A 22,051-nucleotide genomic window follows, 5' to 3' on the forward strand; every position below is an offset into this window, starting at 1 on the left:
AAATGTTTGGTTAACTGTTGGGTAAAAATATCTGATGTGTAACATTATATTAGATCACTTAGATTTTAAGCAGTCTGTCTCAATGTCAATCAAACAAAAGGAAAAAAAGTTGAACATACATTGATGATGTTTTTGCTTTGTGTGTGCTAAATCTATTAGTTTTACCAGTGATTTTAAGGTATTGATGTGGTAATATAATGTATGGATGTGAAAATTTTTGTAGTAATTTGATTCTTTCAACTTCAAACACGTGTAGTTCTGTCATATTTTGTTATATTTCAACAAATCATGCATTGTTCTATGTTTTAATAGAGAATGTCAAAATATGAACAACTATTTTTAAAAAATTTGCTAATTCCGACTCAACTTGCCAGCACAGGTCACAAATGATGCAGCAGCAAACAAAAATGGAGAAAGAAAAATCTTCTGAAAGGAAAATTCATATACAAAACAATGGCTGGTGATTCTGTTAAAATGTAAACAGGCTGTTGTTAACATACATTTGCATAAAGCATCTATATATGTATATATGATTAGAATATTAAAAACCTGAAAAGTGTTAAATTAGGGTAAATTTAGAATGGATAAAAATGTGCGATTAATTTGCGATTAATCGCAGTTAACTCATGAAATCATGCGATTAATCTAGATTAATTTTTTTAATCTATTGACAGCCCTAATAAAAATATAAATAAATATTTATACACATGTAAATGTTTCTTAAATACATACATGAATGTCTGTGTATTTATTTGTACATAATAATTTCACACAGTACACACTCATATTATTCCAAAAATCACTTTTATTTTGTATGCGATTAATCTTTTCCCAGCCCTAATTTTATTATGTTCTTAACTTAATTTAAATGAATTTATACATACCCATCTTTTTTCAATGCGTGCACTTTTAATGTTTGTACAGCGCTTCTTGAATGTGTTAGCATTTAGCCTAGCCCCATTCATTCCTATGGCTCCAAACTAAAGTTTTATTTTGTGCCATCATACTTACTTGTGTAACTACTCGTGTAACAGTCTTTAAATAGGGAAAACAGGGAAGTGTTTGGTGGCTTCTAAATTCACCCCTGTTTGGATCCTAAGGAATGAATGGGGCTAGGCTAAATGCTAACATATTCACGACGCGCTGTACAAAGAATAACTGCACGCATTGAAAAAAGATAGGGATGTATTAATTCGTAAAAGTTGAGGTAAGAACATAGTAAAATATTGAAAAACTGTGGTGATTTCCTTTAATACTCCGCTCTAGAAAATCACCTAGTGTCCTTTGGCCTGTTAGATTTTAAGGACACAGAAATGGGTAGGGTTAGATTTAAGCTTTGGGCTGCGGTCTGAAAACATCTTAAAATAATTTTGTTTACTCCAATTTTAATAGCTTTGACAGGAATTTTGTTTTAGGACAAACAAATGGTTCTGATCCAGGATCACATCCTGTTTGTCAAAACAGGCACTTAAAGATGTTAAAGGCCACTGTAGGATTCATTAAAAGAGTATAATTTCCCACCAGGACCTTAACCATTGTCCGTCTCATACCTCTCACATCTGATGGGACACCCCACGTCGCCTGCAGGGAAAAAATGTATGGAGACACTCAGCAGGAAAGCAAATGTTATCTGCAGCAGGGCGTTTTGCTTCTCATGTGGGCGCGGGGCGTGTGGATGTGTTTTGTGTTTTGGGTCTGGAAGACACTGGAGAATCTAAGTCCACAATGTCTGCCGCTCACACGCCACCTCACAAAGCACAGAGATGAGAGAGTCACACAACGTCTGGGTCACGTTTGGCTTATCTAACTCCTGATAGCAAGACGCTGAGAGACAGATTTGATGGACTCTATCTGAGCTCTGAGTGTCCTCAGGCTCTGGTGTTTTATCAGCTCTTGGATGTCTACGTGTGGAGCGGCCCTGAGGAATAAAGGCACTTTGGAGCCTGGAGAATAAACAGAGCTGATCTTCACATCTCCAGCCACAGACATGATGGCTTGCAGCTTAAGAGCTCTCAGCATCAGTAGGGCTCCTTATGTGTCGGACGTCACCCTTGAGTGACCCCTCAGAGTCCAACATACACCAGAACTCCCTTTGTCGTCTTTCAGTCTTTTATCCTCACGTGCAGTCATAATTCACTTTATGTTGTAAGTTCCCAGGTCCCAGTGATTTCGATGTTGTATGTGTAAAATCCTTATTATGGATAAATTATGTAATGCCTTTTATATTATTATTTAATCGGTTGTCATAAGATTAGAAAATGTTTTAACCTAAACCTTTTTTGAGCAAATTAAAAACAGCATTGACAGTTTGCTGGTTGGGTGGTTGGTGCTAATGTCTTTTTGGTGTTTCCCAGCACATGGTTTTCTCTATGTCTCACTTGTAAATAGGGATTTTAAGGTATATAATGGCTGAATATGTGCTGAATTGTTTTCTGTTCCCTTGCATGTGCAAATGAGCATATGGTGGCCCTGTCTGCGTTGTGGTCTCTTGTTGGTGTTCAAAGTAAAGTAACAAAAGCATTCCACACATTGTGGGGCATAATAGTCACTATTTAAATGGATAGTTCACGCAAAATTGAAAATTCTGTCATCATTTATTCACTCTCATGTTGTTGCAAACCTATATAAACATCTTTGTTCTGATGAACACAAAAGAAGATATTTTGACGAATATTTTTAACCAAACCAAAGCCCTTTGACCTCTATAGTAGGATAAAAAGAATACTATGAAAGTCAATCGGTTTGGTTACAAGCATTTCTTGAAATACCTCTCTGTGTGTTCACCAGAACAAATAAATGTATACAGGTTTGTAACAACATGACAATAATTTTTTTTATAAACTATCCCTTTTAGTTATAGCTGTAATCTAGGCATACACCGATATGGACATTTTGGCCGATACCGATAACCGATAACTCTTTATATTTGGGGGGTGATAACCGATATATATAGGCCGATAAATATTCATATTATTTTCACAATGAAAAACTCCCAGACCGCGGACATCTTGTCTTTGCGCTAGACTAGCATGCTCTTCTTAAGCCCGCAACACGTGTCATCTTTGTGCTATGTCACAGAAAGCACCAATCAATCTCCACATGGCCAGCAATGAGCAAGTGAAGTGGTTCAACAAACCAAAATAATCCATCATTTATCTGCTTTCATTTATCGGCCTAATTTTGCTATCAGACCGATAACCGATAATATTAAAAAATAAGCAGTTATCGGCCGATAACGATATGTCGGCCGATATATCGTGCATCCCTACTGTTATCCGCAATTTTGCCTCTCTATCACCATCTCTTTTTGAAACACAAAATTACTGGTGTATATTTACATGGATTAGAGTCCAAAGGGCTCATTATAGTTATAGTTAGTACGGCGTAGGCTACGAGTCGGTTTTCATATATACTTCTGCGTAGAACTGACGCGCTGCTAAAAATTTGGTGATGTGCACGTCAGGCTACGCAGAGGCTACGGATAACCTACGGCATAGACCTTACGCACGATTATAAATGGGCTTAATGAAGTTAAATACCTGAGATATCATACCCGACAGCTATAAATCGTTATAAGCTTGCCATTGTTAAACGGGCGAAATTATAGATTGCAGTTTTATTTCTGCTATTATTCTTTCATTCTGCTGTAAAACCCAAAGTATTTTCTTTTTTTTACGTGTACGGTCAAATGCACGACCTTGCAAAGTATAGTTTATTTCACTCATACGTGTACACAGACATTCAATGCATGCGCATTGCGACCAAATGCAATGCATCTCCTGGGCTACATACTACATTTTCCTGCAGACGCATGCGCGACCTATGTGTACAATGTATGCAAGGTTTCAAAAATCCGGCGTGCATGTACAGTATGCATGCACTCTTCTGATGACGAAAATTGCATCATACTGTATGTGCAAACGTAAAAAAAATTATCCATTCGGCCTTCAGAAGATATCTTCCAAAGCTTTGGAAATAATGTGAACAATAGCAAGAAAAATGTTCTGCATTTGTCATCTTTGACAAGTCTGAAAAACGCTAAACTCTACTATACATGCATTTTGTATTTTCGTTACAGTCAAGTAAGCGAGAGTCAGACAGATATAAGCAGCCAGACCTCTGACTCCATAACCTACAGATGTGGATGAAGAACATCTCAATCCAATTACTAAGCATAATCAAAGGCATTATTGACAAGTTTGTTTATATTTTATCCACAGGAATGTTTAATAGAAGAGAATCCAAGTTTTTAGTGAGGTTGCTACAGCTGCTCGGTTAGAAGTTCCCTGCCAAAACTGAAGCCAAGCGGAGTCATAAAGAGCAGTCATTTGAATTTATTTATCTTTCACCTCAAATGACCTTCAGCCATCTAAAAAGCAAACGTCTACATTTCATTTTGTTATCATTAATTTGTCTCCTGCGTTTGTCAGGCTTTAAAACAGGCAGCTCGTGTGCACTAGCGCTAGAGTAAGAACTCATTGCTGAATGACGTTCAAGTTTTGTTTTGGAATGTTTCTGAGGACTTCCTGCTTTCATGCAACAATGTAAATTGAAATAATGAGACAGCAGGTCACGTTGCGATTCTGATCGGTTTTGAGGCACAAACAGAGACAAACAATGATGCTTATCATACTTCCGTTTTGAGGGGATGTTTTTGCCAGATAAAATCCATTGGGTGAAGTGAAGAGTGCAGATTGACTGTGTAGAAGTGATGTGAGGCAAAGGGATAGTTCGCCAAAAATGAAAACTCTCACTCTCATGTTGTTGCAAACCTGTATTCATTTCTTTCTGCAGAACACAAAGGAAGATATTTTGAGCAATGTTTGTAGCCAAAATAATAAGTTTTAGCATGCTATTGATAATGGATATATTTGGATACTTTTAGATGGGTGGAGCTGGGGATGGAGGCGGGTGATTATTAGAGCTTTGATAGCACCTTACTGCTTAAAGCACACTACAAAACTATTTAAATGTAAAAGTAGATGAAATATACATTGCTGATGGCTTTGAATTACCTAAAAGTCAATAAGTTTGAGTAAAGCTGATGTGCAAGATGATTGGCTTACGGATCACAGGGCTAGGAACTGTCAGCATGCGCCTGGACTAGGTCAGTTGTGCTGTGCAAAACAACATCACCATTGGCCACCAGCAGTTTTTAATCAAAAGTGACTTGTTTAATTCTTTGCGAAGACTTGAAGAGCTGTCATTCCGCTTGTGAAAGGCACACCCATCCTCACATCATCTGAATACTTCAGCCAGTAAGGAAACTCAAACTCCCAAACATCCTTAGGGAGGGATTCCTTCCTCTTTACACACACAATGCCATGGGAGTGCAGAGAGAGACGTTCAGGAAAGCAGACAGTGACCTTGTACGTACCTTGGTTGGGAGGCTCAGAGCTCAAGATGGCTATTGTTTGTTTTGTCTAACACATCGTTTTGGGCCTTGTTCTAGTGTGTTTATCTGTACTGGTGTCTGTGTAAGGGTGTGTTCAGAGTTCTGCTGTGGTGTAAGCAGAAAGTTTTCCACCTCGTGTGTTGATGGATGATAAACTCGAGGTCCTTGACTGACCCGGTTTGAGGGATTTCGGGACTTGATTTGCTGTCGGACCACCGGCAACATTGTGTCCTCTTGACCCCCATCCTCTGTTCGTCTCTTTAGCCATCACTTTAATTGTTTTCTTACCCTAATGAGTCTTCCTGTTCCCAGAAAGTAAATCTACAAAGGGCTTCAAGACTAGACGGGAAAGATAGACCATTTCTCTAAAGCAGTTGTATTATACAAATAAGACAAGCAAATCTCTCAGATGCACATCATTGGGATTCCATAAGACTGAGAGAAAAGTTGTGTGTATGTACTGTACTGTATGTGTGTGTTATGCATTTTTTTGCATTAAAATGAGTTTTTATTAGCTTATGACATTAATATAAGCATTCAGCATTGCTAGGTTTTCGTTTTTAAATGGCTTTTTCTTCTTTCTTTAGTTCTACCTGCAATCTCGGTTCACGTGGCGAGGAGCTCGTCTTCTGAGGCCCCTCCTCCAGTTCACCTTGCTGATGATGGCCTTCTACACTGGCCTATCACGCGTCTCGGATCACAAACACCACCCCACTGATGTCTTGGCTGGCTTTGTCCAGGGAGCATTAGTAGCGTACTGCATAGTGAGTCCTTTTTCTTCAATTCTCTATTTGACCCACACATGGCTTTAATTTAAGATTTATCTGTAATTTCTTAGCTTAGTATTTTTCATAGAACCTGCACAAAATGTAAGAAAGTATTTGTAAGCCTCCTAAATACACTCTATTAATGCTTTACCATAAATTGTAGTTGAAGGGAAATCTTACAAGACAAGAAATGTTTATAAACGCTAAGTTATAAATAATTCCCCATAAACTGTTGATTTGGTAGCAATAATACGCAGTGAAAAATACAGGTTGTGTTCATATCAAGATATATTTTTGTTACCTTAAAGAAGACATCAAATCTGACTTTTTCCATGTTTACGTGCTATAATTGAGTCCCCAGTGCTTTTATCAAACTAGAAAATGTGAAAAAGATCAACCCAGTAACTTAGTTTTGGTAACCATTCTCTACAAACATGTGAAAAAATAGGTCATTAAAATTTGGCTCCCTTGTGATGTCAGAAGGGGATAGAACCCCCTCTTACTCTGCACTATCCAACCACAGCACTGCCATTTAGTGCAGCTCATTTCCATTTTAAGGAAACACCCAAAATGGCACATTTTTGTTCACATCTACAAAGTGGTAATTTTAACATACTATAATAAATTATCTCTATGAGCTAAAACTTCACATATGTACTCTGAGGACACCAAAGATTTATTTGACATCTTAAAAAAGTCTTGTGAAATGTCCCTTTTAAACGATTTAAACTTGTTTTATAAGTTATGTCAACTTATCACATGTTAAAACTTAAAAAATTAGTTTAAATTGACTTGCACAACCAAGTTGCTTAAACGTCAGGCTTACAGTGTAGTAAGCTTAGCATTGGTTCACATAATCCTGACTCACTGCTGCCACCTTTGGCTGAGTAGTATCCCTGCACAGGCTTTCTGAAAAGACTTTGGCTGTCAAGTTAATCATGGCGAAAAAGTGTAACAAAATATACATCACATTCAGAACTTGAACATTTGCGTTCTTCCGGCCCTTTGATTTCCACTGGTCTTAACCTCGTTGTCGTGACAACATTGTATTTTTAAGACCACCAGAACAAAGTGTTCTCTCGTAAATGTGTGCTGGCAATTAACAGGGTGTTTGCTTATTCATTTCTGCTCTCCATTCACTTTAAAACATGAAATTCAGATAACTTTCCTGTTGGAACTATTAGAAACAGAGTTTATCTTAAGCCTTTGGGCTGAAAGGAAGACAGAAGAATTTTCTGAACTCCACCCTCTCTCATTTTCACCCTTATCCACAAAATGATCCACATCTCTTTCGTGCTAATGAATAGCATATTGCCTGAATTGCACCATTACCCGCTCTCAAATGAAAAGTGAAGGTTACGGAAAAAGGAATTTTACACTTCATAATTGTGGCACATGTCACTTTAGTTGGTGCCAGATTTTCCTTGTAGTAAGCAAAGCTTCGGTATGCTGGATCATGACTGGGACCTGAAATAGAGAGAGAAGAGTTTCTTTAGGGAAGAAATTACAATGTTCATTTGTTTTTTCAAGGAATAGTTTTATCTGCACCAGTAGGATTTGAGGACCTTGAAATAGACATTTGGAAGACAAGGGATGTTTCCTGTTACTACCAGAACTCTTTTCACAGTAACCCATTTTGTCTGATAAACTTATAAATATAGAGGTCCACATATCGTTGCTTTTAATTTAAGGAGTGTAGACAAACGTAGAACTTGTCAATTATGGAATTGGGATGTTGGGTCTTATTTTTCATACACTACAATTCCCATAATGCCATAGGAATGTGACCTGTTAATGTCAGTCTTATTAGTTGTGACAGGGCCACACTTTTGATGGTGCACAGATGTTGGTCAAAGTCGTATCATAAACCTTCATAACGTTTAATCTCAGCCCTAAAACTTGTAGAGCCAACATTGTTATTTTAAGAACTTGCACGGATCAGTTTTCAATCGGCTTTCACTTTAATTTATTGCCTTTTAGTTTTTTCCAAGAGGCATGCGCCAACCCTTTTATGACCCCATTAAGAAAAAAATCTTTAGCGATTTTATCTTATTTAAAATATCCATTCTTGATCTGCTGATTCTGAAGCCTTTGTGTAGGTTGCAGGCTCTGAATGTTCTCCCTTTTATGAAAAACTAGCAAACGGTAGATAAGAAAAAAGTGAAATTAGATCCTTTTCACAGCCGATCAAGCACATGTACATGTTTTTAACAAGCCTACATTTGGATTCGTTTCCCTCTCATGCGCCGTAACACGCACATCTGTGAACGCTTTACAGGCCCAATTAGAGTATCTCTAATAACCAAAGCTCACACGGAGCCCACAGAGGTAACGTAAGGTACATAGCTTCAGAAGAAATGGTGAGATGCCAAAATTATGTCCCCCATACATCACACGTTGGGCTCGCACCATAAAGTTCAGAACTTCACTTCTCTCAGCAAGCTGTCTCTGGAAATTCATGATCTGGAGAAGTTTCTTCTAAGGTTGGCTTAAGGTGCTGATTATTGCCTGAAGGGGTTGTGTTTTAAGACGTTTTAAGATTGTAAGCACTCTGGGTTGCTGTCCAACTGGCTGGCTTTAAAGAGATGTGGAAAGTTACAGGTCTGGGTGAATTCTGGACCGTTTTCAAAAGCTGATTACTGACTCGCTGCATGTTTCATATTAAAGAACATCAGCTCATAGGTTGTTGTTAAACTGTTGATGTCCAGAGAAAGCTGATCTAATTACAGGAATGAATATCAGCATGTCTACACTCTTGAAAGTAAAGTTCCTCAAAGGGTTCTTTGGTGCAATGCCATAGCACCATTCTTGATTTTTCAAAAGAACCTATTAAGTCATTTTCAGTCCTTTAAGACCATTTTTGGAAGCTTTATTTTTACACTGTAAAAAAGATTTTTGGTTTTACTTAAAAAAAGATTTTTGGTTCAACCTGATCCTTTTTTTTTCGGAACTTGTGCATTTTCTCCCTTGGTTCGGTTCGTTTAGGCATATGTGAACCAGTGATGCGCGGGTAAATGTATAAACAACCCGCACCCGACCGACGTTTTCAACTAACCCGCCCGCATCTCGGACCGAAAAAAAAATGAACCGGACCCGCTTCCTGGCCCGCATTTTTTAAAAATAGTAATTGTTTCAAATAGTTAATTGGCATCTTTATTTAAAATGACCCGACCGACTGCGACCGGAATATCATTAAAAATATTTTGGATAACTTGTAACCGCCGGTGACCGCAGGCACCTGCACTTTTTGGATCAACCCGCACATCACTGATGTGAACACAACAATCATGCTCGGATCCGCACCAAAACAATCTGATCCGAGATGAGGGAAACGATTGGAAACGAACTCTGGACCCAACAGACCAACGATCTTATTGCTTTATTAACCATTAACATACCTGATAGCTCTTTGATGACAAATTCTGGTGAGCACGTCAATGCCAAAGCGCACCTGTTTCTTTTTAAAATGTCTTCTAGTTCTTCTCCGTAATAGGTACATGGTAAGAATGTTGTCTCACCTAACGTTTGATTCCTACAAAAAATAATAAAGTAATATAAATGCAATTACCAAAAAAGCCAAACAGTAATCCTTCAAAGCGACAGTCTGTCAATCCTGAAGGACAACTTTGAGCGGAATCACAGAAAATAAACGGATGCAATAAACCTGACCAATTAAAGGAGAGTTTACTTGCACGTGACCTGAATTAACAAAGTCTGGTCCGTTTGGGAATACTGTAAAAAAGTCTGTAGCATTTTCAGAACAAAGCAATCAACCTACAGGTCTGAAAACACCCTTTAAATTTTAGCTAACTCAATAAAGTTTAAATTAGCTCAAAATTTAAAGGCAACCAAGTAACTAACTTTAATAAGTTGAACCAACTTTTTTAATGTAAAAATTCTTTTTTACTGTACAATATTAAAAAATAAAGTTTAATCTAATTTAATTTCAACTTTCTTGACTAGTTTAGGAGTAAATAAAAAAAAAGTTTAAATAACTTCAGCTAATTCAACTTTATTTTACAGCAACTCCGCACTAGTCAAGAAAGTTGAAATGAATTGTAAATCCAAGTTGATTCAACTTAAAAATGTAAGTGCAACAAAGAATTTTTATAGTGAGGAGCGTATGTATCGTGAGGGAATCTTATTTACTACATCAGTTTCATTCAGCCTCAAAAACGAGGCTCCTGAAATCCTGAGATGATCCTATACTCTTCCATATACACATGCCTGGTTAGTATCATAATTTTGGCAAGATTTGCTATCGCTGCTAAAAAGTCCAGCAGCCTGGCATGCGACTCCGATTTCGAGATTCCGACTCCACTTTTTCCATATTTGTCTTGTGGACCCTAGACTGCAGCCACAGAACTTCATCCAGTACTTCCTGCTGGAGAGCGTTGTGAGATGTTTGCTCATGTAATCAAACACGGCCCATTTTCTAAGCTGCTGACATGGATGGAGAGCATGTGAGAAATCAGCTGCTGGTTACGGCTTGGTTGCCGATGTGTTTCCTGCAGAAAGCAGCACCAGACCAGAGTGGAAACAGCTGGAGACGAATGCCTAAACACCCTTTTTTCATAGCAGTTCCTGTCCTGCAGTATCCCACACCATTCTTCGGGAGCACGCAGGGTCATGTTCAGTGCTCCCGGTCCTGGTTTCTCCTGCGATAATGGCCTATAGCAGAGTGCTTCTTGAGTGGCAAGATGGTCGTCGTGATATCCTATCACTTCTTCCCATATGGCAGGCCTTGGCTAGAGTCTCTCTTTCCATTGGCTATCGCAGCTCCCTGCGTGTCGCCATGGAAATGGAGGCAGTCTCAAACCAAAAATAGTGTGGTTGCGTTTAAGAAGAAAGGAAATTTTAACAGTGTTATTAAACTTTTCTAATGTTAGGCTGGAGAGACGGCAGCCAAAACAAAACTTGGTCTCCACGATTATTATGCTGATGTGGCACAAAGCCTGAAGCTACAATTTAAGACATGCGGATAACATAAGCAGATCGCACTCTCGTACATAATAGTGCTGTGTTTGGCATTTTAAAGACTGGGTACACCCATACCAATGGAAGACCACACACGCGTGCACACACCCAGATGTATCTTCTATGAACCTGTTCACAGTTCAGCTCCATCCAATGACTGTAAAGCCATCAGTGAAAAGTGGCAAAGGTTCAGAGAAGTTCATTTAAGAAAAGTTTGGATAGGAGTGCCGTCCCCTCCTAGTTCTGGAGTTCAAAACTAGACTACTGTGTTTAAATCATCTATTTGACATTCTGGCATTATGGATGCATGGTAACACGTTAAAATCCATGGGAAGATCAGATGCTAACAGAGCAACCTTTACATGCTGTAAACAGAACAGCAATAGGGTCAACGCACACAAGCTTAGATAAACATATAAAACCGCTTCCTGGTGCTGACTGAGCATTTAAACACAATGGAAGAAGTTTGTTGTAGAAGAGCACTTTCAGACGTAGGGCAACGACACAGGAAGCACTCACCCCATGACATGAGTTCATTAGCAGACTGTGATTATAGGTCAAAGGTTATAGCGCATCAAGCATAGTGCGTCTATTGTGAAACAAGTTCAACTTTTGAGTCACTTTGGACCAAACAGCTCAAAGCGGGCTTGATGACACATTGATTGTGATATTAGCTCATAATTGCATTCTGACAGTTCTTGATCCCATATGCACGGACACGCTTGGGATTACAGTAAAAGTCTTTATAATTAGAAGCAAGAATGAGTTAGAGGGTTGATTCGGTTTCCTGATGTCATTGCAGTGTAACGTAAAGGTCACTCTGGAAATGTCATGATCTTCTCTGGCGTACTTCCACTCATGTGGGCAGAAGATACTCAGTAGGGGCCCTATTGAATGAACTCATCTGCTGTAACCTTTAGATAAAGCGCTCTTTGTATTTGAGCATAACTACTTTTATTAAAGAGATATTCAAGAAACAGCTGCAGGACAGATTTTCCAGAAATGTGATGGATGACCCAACGGCAGATCACTTTTCTCGCTTCGTACACACACACACACACACACACACACACACACTTATAAACCTGTTTCTAGTACAGTGATCTGTTGAATATTCAGTGTATATGCAAGATGATTTTGCTTGTGATATTAAAAGGTATATTGTGAATTTTATGGCGTGAACTTCTGATTCACTAGTCAATTCATAACTTAAAAATATTCAAAGTCTTAGTGCGACTGTTTTACGTATTTAAATTTTTATAAAATATAGACTGTCAGAATAAATGGCCAAAAAATAGTCCCAAGTTGTCGCTGGGGCAGTAACTTTAAAAAGGTCCTAATATGTTACATTTAGGTACAAATATGTATACATTATGTACCAGTATGTACCTTTAAGGTACTAATATAAGCTTTTTAGATGCAAATGTGCACTTCCTGAAGTACTGCCCCAATGACAGCTAGGGACTCATTTTTGACCATTTTTTCTAACATTGTGTGCAGAAAAATATTGCTGTTAATTTATTACATAGCATTCTTCTTTTTGTTTTATTTTTCAGTCCCTCTAGAAAAACGCGATTATGCGATCGCATGATTAAACGAATAAGTCTGCATATGTATTCAAAAGCTGCAAACAGTTTTTGCAAGTTCTCGCAGTTTTTGCAAGTTATCGCAGTTCTTTGCAAGTTACCGTAGTTCTTTGCAAGCTATCGCAGTTCTTGCAAGTTACCGCAGTTTCCTTTGCAAGTTACCGTAGGTTTTTGCAAGTTACCGCAGTTCTTGCAAGTTCTCGCAGTTTTTGCAATTTCCCGCAGCTTCTGCAAGTTACCGCAGTTCTTTGCAAGTTACCGCAGTTCTTTGCAAGTTATCGCAGTTTTTGCAAGTTATCGCAGTTCTTTGCAAGTTACCACAGTTCTTTGCAAGTTCTCGCAGTTTTTGCAAGTTCTCGCAGTATTTGCAAATTGCATAAATATCCCACATATTCCATCGCATTTTTTAAGAAATTGTGCCTAAGATCAAGTATTTTTGCCCCCAACAATCACAAAAAAACTACGTGTTTTTCTGGAAGGACTGATTTTTTGTGGAAAAAAACTTCTAATTACTTTAAATTTATGTTTTTCTAATCCTATATTCAACCTATATCCATCCTATATTCAACATATTTTGAGTATTGGCAACAGTGACTGTTTGATTGTCAATTGTCAAGACCATATTCAGCCGTTTTTAAAGTCATTACACCATTTTTATATATGTATATTGCCTATGACAGCTGATAATCACAGCTTACATCCTGCTTACTCACGCCTGTCATTCACATAACCAACTAGGAAAGCCCTTTTATAGCTCTCTGTGTGCTTTCATACAGGGCTATTTTTCCATTGGCATCACCCAAGTGTAGCAGCCCAGCTCTAGGGTGCCACGGCTGACAGCAGCGTCGGAAATTTGTCAGGACAATTTAGTTGTTAGTTACCCCAAACGCTGACCTCTTTTCCTGTCACACACTGGCCTCATATTCTTCACACACTCATAAATAGTGTATGTGTTTACATGTTGGCAGGGTTTCTGGAATCTGTGATTCCACACCGCTGTAGTAAAGCCGAGCTGTTCTGCATGCCTCACAAACAGTCATAGCATGAAGACAGCTAAATATCCCGCAGCCCTCACCTATGCCTGCATTACCGTAAAAGCATCCAGACTTTTGTGTAAAAGGTGTGTGACTCAGGCTTATTTGCAAATTGTAGCCTCATGCCCTGGGCGCACTTCCTGTCTTCCCCACCCTGATTTCCTGTTTTGCCAGTGATGTCATTAGGACGTAGAGAGATGGTTGCCAGGCATTTTCCCTCCACAGTGTTCTTCCCACGCCAAATGAGACCATAAAAACTGACCTCACGCCCTTAAGAAAGACAAAAGCTGAAAGGGCTTCCTCTTTATCTTTACTTCTGACTCAGTGTTTTTAAAAGGCGTGTGATGCCTTTTAAGTTCTTATCAATGTATGACATGTGACACTATCGTACTGGCACAATTTTACAATTTGTGACCCTGCCTGTAAAATCCACAGTTAAGTCTCGTAGTCGAATTATGAGATTAGGAGCGTCAAAGTTTGATTTTTATTTTTTGACATGGCCTTACTCTATGTAGAGTCTTACTCTCTATTTTTCCAAGCCAAAGAACAGACATTTAATCTGGAAAGGCAAGTTATTCAACTAAACATACCATTCATACCATTGAACAAACATTCAACATTAACCAAACAAGCCAACTAGCGTGAAGTTCGCATACTCGTCATTCCACATCACTGAATCCATTGAATTGCATAAATACAGAAGCAGCATATGGCGGACTCTCGCATCTGTAGACGGTAATGTTGTCTCTTGCCTCATAAGTGTCAAAATGAATTCATACTGACTTACAAGGCGCTCCTGACTATAAGGCCCAGCACCAGCCAAGTTATGAAAAAAATCGTGGCTTATAGACGATATATATAAATACAGTACTCATTTCAGACATTTAAGCTAATTTTTTAGATTATCCAGGCTCAGGTCATACCAGACATAGGTCATGAAAATTCAACTTTTTAGCATAGACTGAAAAAATATGGACGTAGTGTCCGTGACGTCATCCATAGGTTTGTGAAGAGCATTTTTGAAGCTTAAAGTAGGCGGTGCCTTCCGTCGCCATCTTGGCCACGCGTCAACGCGGACAACCGTAAATAGGTAAAGAGGCGGGACATGGGTGAAGTTGAGGTGGCTGGTTGCTGAAACTACGTCCATTCTAGTGACAGCAGTGGCTGTTCAACCGTCACTCAAGTGGCCCCGCCCTTAATTATGCAGAACTTTAAGGCTTAATATAATTAAAACGTACGAGTTACTAAAAATTCACCCCCTCACAGTTGTCATGAAGGGCAAAATTAGCTATACAGACCAAAAACAACTTATGTACCAGGCTGTAAACATATTATTTTATACTGTAAAGTTGGCCATTTTAACATGGGGGGTCTTTTGGAGCCAGCCTCCAGGGGCCCGTCAATGAATTGCAGGCTTCATCAGGGAGATCAGAAAGTTGCCCCTCACTTTTTAGTCAGTAAATGTCAGGGAGTTTAACATTTGACTTATAGTGGGAACCCAGATAAGATATCATGGTTTGAACCTGGCAAGCACTGTTGTTTTTATAATGTAATTATATTATAAGCTCCACTGATACTGCACTGTTAGACTTAACTGTAATTTCTACAGTTACTTACCACAAAATGACCAGTAAAACGCCATAATTTCCTTTTCCAGTTCATTACTGTAATATGGATTGCATTATGGGTATTAACATTTAATTTACAGTGATTTACTCTGTATGTTTTGAATTTGCGGTAGACTGATGTAAAACAACAGCAGTAGTGCTACTGTAGTTGAATAAAATAGTGTTATAAAAGCATATAAAATGGACCTACGACATGGGCTACCCGGGTTCCCCTTTAAGGCAATTTTTTAAAACTAGGTTACAGTAAGAGTATTATACTGTAAAATGGAACTGAGGTAAAGGCATCATACTGTAAAAAACATGTACAGTTATGGTACTGTAATGGGGCAGTTACAGTAATTTACCGCATGTATAAAAGTCTAACAGTGTGTGACTTGACAGTTGCCTTGGTTTTCTAGCTTGAATCATCTAACATTCTCGTAACTTTCTCTTTTAGGTCTTCTACGTGTCGAACCTCTTCAAACCCAAAGCCAAGACTGCCACTCCACCACCATCACCGATCAAGAAAGAGCTCCTGCCCTCTTCTGACATTATAGAGAGGAACAACCACCACAACATGGTGTAGGGAGAAATGTGAGGATCCGTTTGAAAATCTCACACCCCCTCACCTCCCCATCCCCTGAAGAACCAGAACAGCCACCTGTGACGGAGAAGCTACAGTTCAGCTGATATCTTCTCTCTCTCATCTGACAGTAGAATGTAGGAACAGAGACAATCCTAATGACTCTTTATTATGACTTCACAATCCTTGAGCCGAAAGAAAATCAATGACGAATCTGACACACAAAACCTGCAAGCGAAGAAAACTAAAGTGTTACAAATGTCTCCCTTAGAACACTGTGGATCATAAGGGTTTGTGAATTTGTGTGTGCAAACCACCCCATTTATCAAACTTGGGGAATGAAAGTATTAGAAGTAACAGAAATGTATATGTAAAACCATAAACGAACGACAACGATGAAGGAGAGAGTGAATGTGAGGCTGGTCACGTGACCAGGACTGCTCTCTTTCTGGTCTTGTTTATCCTCTATAGTCCTTTTGTCTCTGTGGCCTTTCAACAGTATAGGACAACAAATTCCTTATTAATAGGAATGATTCTAACTGCGATGTAATTAGCACAGATATATTAACAATATAAAGAATAACTTATAGCACTATATACGAGTTCATTGTTAAACGTCACCACTATATGAGAAGTGGAGCTTGATGAAGGTTTGTAGACGAAATGGTAATTTCAATACCAGTAAGCTCCTACATTATGGTGTTAACACCATATATACCACCCCTAGTATAGTTTTAAAGTGCAGCTTTGGCCCATCAAGTGCCCAAACTCCATGGGAAGAAGCATAATAACGGGTTTAGGGGGTGGGTGGTTAGCAGTGGGCTTTTATTGTAATTTTGATTTTAGAGAGGTCGATTTCACCACCAATCCCCACATGAGTCCTGAGGGCATGGCTGAGCCGTGCCAACTCGCTGTCTTCTGATTGGTTAGTGCTAAAGCAGGGACGGGGTTATAATCTGGGAAAGGTGGCGAAAGGTCACCACGGTCGCTGGGGTTGACTCCCACTGACTTCACTGGCACATTTTTAATTTCTTTTTTGGAAATGGGAACGAGCATCTTCCGCTGGTTGGTACGATCTCTGTCCCATCCCATAATCACTCAACACAAGTTGTGTGTATTAACCCACAATGCCACCTGTGCCCTATCCGGGCACGAGTCAAGCTTCGCCGAACCCCAACGTTATTTGGTGGGGTACGGGATGTGGGGGTCCCTCCACAGATGTTTTTCATCCCATGTTTGCACGGGTGTGTGAGAGTGTTTGTGTCGCTGTTTCCTCACCTGGTTCAGGTGCGGTGGACCGTTTCCATGTGAAGAAATATTGAACTTAAAAAAACTGTGGACTTTTTTAAAAATGCCTTTTATGTACCTATCTTGATAATGTCTACTGTTTCCACTAACAGCTGTACAGTACTGCCTGATATTACAGAAAACACATCCATACAACACAACTAAAGCTCAAAATGTATTGCACATCCCTCCCATTGTATAGTCCGTCCTATCATTTCAACAACAGTTTTATCTCTCTCTGTCTCTCTCTATCTCAGAAATATATAAATAATGTATAGATCACTAAAATTAACTATGTAAAGTATTATTTCTGAACATTTTTAGATATATCCACTATGAATCTAAAAAGCAATGTGTCATGACCTGTGTTATTTACAAAGTGCTGCTTTTATGAGCATTGATTGACAGATTTTTGTATTTAGGTAACTAAAATATTGTAGATTTGTGATAGTAAGTTTTTAATAAGCGTTGTGCAAAACACATACAATTGTATCAAAATTCACTTAGTATTTTTGTATTGTCTCATTTTGTACAAAGAAATAATAGCAAATGTTTTTTTTGTTTTTCTGCTAAATGTACTTAGCTCTAATACATGTGCTTTTAAATAAAAAGCTCATTATAAAGAAAATTTTGGTTTGTCGTGGTGAAGTTTTTACAGTTTTGCTGTCAATGTGCTTTTGTCCACATGTGAGTAATCCACTTAAAAGTTTCATTAGGAATGTTTATATGAACATTTAATATCTGTTATACAATAAGTAAAGAACATAAAATGGAAAGATAAATGAGAAAAGATGTGACTTGGAGGAAAGTCATTCATTTTTAAGAACTGTCAGGATGTTTTAATTATGGGTGGATGTCCATGTTGTTTTCCAAAACTATGACTTCATATTCTGGCCATGTGCATTCACCACGTTCATTGTTTTCAGTTTTGGACTCTTAACAGTGATTATATTCTCCAGCACTGAAAAAAATGATTCATTGAATTTAATCATTTTTTTTAGGGTAAGTGGTTGCAATCAATTTATTTAAGCTACATTTAAACAAAAAAGATTAGCAACATAAAATTAAATATAAAACTTTTGTTTAAATGTAGCTTAAATAAATTGATTGCAACCACTTACACTGAAAAAAATGATTCATTGAATTTAATAATTTTTTTTAAGGTAAGTGGTTGCAATCAATTTATTTAAGCTACATTTAAACAAAAAAGATTAGTAACGTAAAATAAAATATAAACACTTTTGTTTGGATGTAGCTTAAATGGGTTGATTGCAACCACTTACCATGAAAATTTATTGAATTCAATGAATCATTTTTTTCAGTGTAGTATTTTTGTCTTGTTTTCAGTAGAAATATCTAAAAATTCTTAAATTAAGAGGCTTTTTCTTGATGAGCAAAAATAAGTAAATAAGTCTAGTTTTAAGACAAATAATATACAATTTAAGTGAAATTGTCCTTAAAACAAGCAAAATTATCTGCCAATGAGGTGAGAAAAAAAATGGTGAAATAAGATTTCTTTTTTCTTAAACACTTAATTCAAGTAAAAATTTCTCACTCCATTGGCATTTTTGCTTGTTTTAAGCACAAATTCACTTAAATTGTATAATTTTTGTCTAAAAACTAGTATTATTTTCTTAGGTCATTTTGCTCATCAAGAAAATTCATCTTGATTTAAGAATTTTTAGATATTTCTACTGAAAACAAGACAAAAATATACTAAGTAAGAAAGTCATATTTTGCAGTGTACTCATTTGTTCCACATAGAAAATCATGAGGGTGATTTTTGAGGGTTAAAATGTGGGAAAGGTTTCAAATGATGTATCAGCCTGATAAGAATTCGTACATATTTTACAAGTAGGCTAATTTGTATACATTTGTACAAAGTTAACCGTGCAACGATGTACAATTACCATAAAAAATCTATAACGAAACCCCCACAAAAAGGGTGCAAATGTGGTTGTATGAATTCATATGAATTAGCCACCTCGTAAAATATGTATGAATTGCTATGAGATAGCGTTGGATGGATACATCTCAAAAAAAAAAAAAATGTTTGTGGTCCTGGGTCACATGTGGATTCTTGTTATAGACAGTGAATAAGATTAAATTATTTGTGTTTAAATCGAATTTCCTAGCAAGTGTTACACCAAACCCTCTCTTTGTTACAATGAACCCCATTTTTGGGAGTTGTAACATTGAAACTTCTGTCACTTTTTGTGTAAATGTACGAGAGATGCATGTTCTGGGGCCTCATTTATAAAGCGTGCGTACACACAGATTTGATCGTAAAGTGTGCGTAGGCAAAAATCCACAAAAACGGTCTTTGACGTGGAAAAGTGCTTAGCGCCACGCCAGGGTCTGAGGAGCAGACGTACGCACTTTTGCTTGTCTGATTGCTGCAGTTTTTTGGAAATATAAGCCATTCTTGCTGTTTGAAATTGGGTTTAAACATTGATAAGCGGACTTTTATATGTCTGACATTAATTACGCATCGTTTAAAGACGGAGATCTGAAACTGCTCGGCTGCGCGCACAAGTTCAAGTTCATATGCGATTTATAGATTTGAAAGGGGTACGCGCGTTTTCTGCGCGTACGTTCGGTTTATGAATCACACGTACGCATTTTTGTTAAATGATCGTAAGATCAATGTAGGATGGTTTTTACGCGGCATTTTATAAATGAGGCCCCTGGAAACTAACTTGACGTCTTAATTTGAAGCGAAAATGTGTGTGTGGCTTGTGTAAAACTGTGATCAATCTTACTCAAATATTTTTTGAATGATTGAGCCAAAGCCAAAAAGCATTAGGTTGTGCTCCGCTCTCGCCCATTTTTCCTCAAACTATATCATCACAGTGCAGGTGAAACAGGCTGATGACATCTCCACAAATTGCTCTTAAATAAAATTAACCGTGCACATTTAGTAAGTTCCTACAAAAAGAAATAAAATGACTGCACAGGCTGGTGCAGGGAATTGTGGGTTGGGTTCAGGCCAGGGTTGTGAGCTCTTTGTTGATGGACTGCAGTGATGCCAGCAGTTCTAGAAGCTGCTGTTTCTGTGGTCATATTTGGCAGTGGGATGAGAGCTGAGGAGGGCTTTAGACAGAACCCACACCAGTACCTCCAGAACTCCATTGGGGTTATGGTATAGACTATTCATCCTAGTGCGAGACTTGGCAAAGCCATGTCTTTAATTTTTGCACTTTATTTTACTGGTCTTGTGATATCTAAGAGCTGTTTACATGATGACATTTTTAACCAAAAGTTTTGAAAACAAGTTTCAAATGAATGGTTTAGAAAATGACACATACTCTTTTTGTGTAAATGACAAAAACATGAATCTGTGAAAATTTCAACATCATGGGTATGTGTATCAGGGGCGTCATGCACCAATTTTTTTTAAGGGGGCACAGTGTCAACAGCTCACAGAAATTTGTGCATACACAGACATCAAACGAAATATTATAGAGCTTTCAGTCTTTTCCATGGCACTTACATTTCTAACAATCTGAAAACCCTGCTTTAATGCAAAAACCTCCAAAATAAAAGTGATGACTAACTTTAATATCAAACACTATTCAATCGGAATAATGACACATTTGCATCATATTTACATCTGAAACGGCATGTTTTATTTATTTAAGTCTTAATGGCTTGTTTAATTGTGTCATTAATGCATTTTGCACAACAACTGCATTATCATATAAAATTAATGCAATTTTAAATCCATAAAGTATATAAACAAAGAAAATGACATAAGCTATGGCCACGTGATTGATTTTAATGTTCAATAATGATTTTAAAAAATATGTTTAGATAAAATTATTAGAGGAACGGATTTTTGCATTAAATTTTACCTCATATGTGAGCATGTGAGAATCCGCGCCCGCGTGAACTCTGGCGAACTTTGGCGTTGTGCCAAGAAGATGAATCTCTACTAATATAACGTTGAGACGGTCACATTTAAAACCATAGATTTTCTACACAGAGGAGGTTAACTGCACATTACCGTACTGGGGTTTGGAAATGTTGTGAGAGTTTCTAACACGTTTTAATTCCTCAGATAGCCAAATGCAGCAGCAAGCCAGCAACAGGAGAGAGCTCGTGAGCGCGCACAGACGCTGATTACGTCTGCGACTGCAATGACTGCAGCACCAGCTGCCGCCAGAATAAAAGTAATGTAACATAATCAAAACACTATCAAAACGGCGAAAATCTCCGAAAAGTGACAAGGATGCAGCACAGAATGTATAATAGTGTGCATATTAAATAGATTAAAAGTCAAATAACAGATTAATGGACGCTTATTTGATTTTGAGGTTGTATGCAAAATCCATTGGCTCAAAAAAACCAAGGGGGCAGGTGCCCCCTTAGTTTGAATGGGCATGACGCCTCTGATGTGTATTATGTATTCGTCGACACAAGGTGTGTAAAACCATGACACCAATGGTCGCCTACTGAATAGGACTGTGTTTAGGCTGATCAAGATAATGAGTTTTATTAATGCTTCTTCAACAAAGCTTACGAAGTGATGTCACTTTAAAGTAGTAATAAACCAACCCCAAACTGTTCAAACAAAACTGTTCAATGCTTTTGCCATCTTGATTGTATTTATTGCTCTGTAGTAGAATGCCTAAGTATACTGGCGTGTAGTGTTTCTTTACAAAGTAGCATTGCCATCTACTGGCCTGACATAATACAGCATATTATTTTAGTAGGTTCCTCGTGAATTGGATAGGGTCTTATTTGTGGATCCTCGTTTCCTTTCCTCACTTCCTATCCTTGTGTCTTAGCATTAAAAATAAGGAAAGTCAAAGC

The 22,051-nt window shown here is 37.9% G+C and overlaps 1 protein-coding gene across 2 annotated transcripts in view; it reads left to right on the forward strand.

Moving 5' to 3' along the window:
• plpp3 (phospholipid phosphatase 3) overlaps nt 1-17,864 on the forward strand; it is a 47,484-nt gene extending 29,620 nt beyond the window's left edge. For both annotated transcript variants that reach the window (XM_055187210.2, XM_055187209.2), the window contains exons 5-6: nt 5,983-6,159; nt 15,824-17,864. In XM_055187210.2, the coding sequence (XP_055043185.1) occupies nt 5,983-6,159; nt 15,824-15,952 (306 nt within the window). In that variant the 3' untranslated portion in view covers nt 15,953-17,864. The remainder of the gene's footprint in view (nt 1-5,982; nt 6,160-15,823) is intronic.
• The last annotated feature ends 4,187 nt before the right edge of the window (nt 17,865-22,051 follow it).

The sequence above is a fragment of the Misgurnus anguillicaudatus genome, chromosome 18 (genome assembly GCF_027580225.2).
Source record: "Misgurnus anguillicaudatus chromosome 18, ASM2758022v2, whole genome shotgun sequence".
Classification (NCBI taxonomy): Eukaryota; Metazoa; Chordata; class Actinopteri; order Cypriniformes; family Cobitidae; genus Misgurnus; species Misgurnus anguillicaudatus.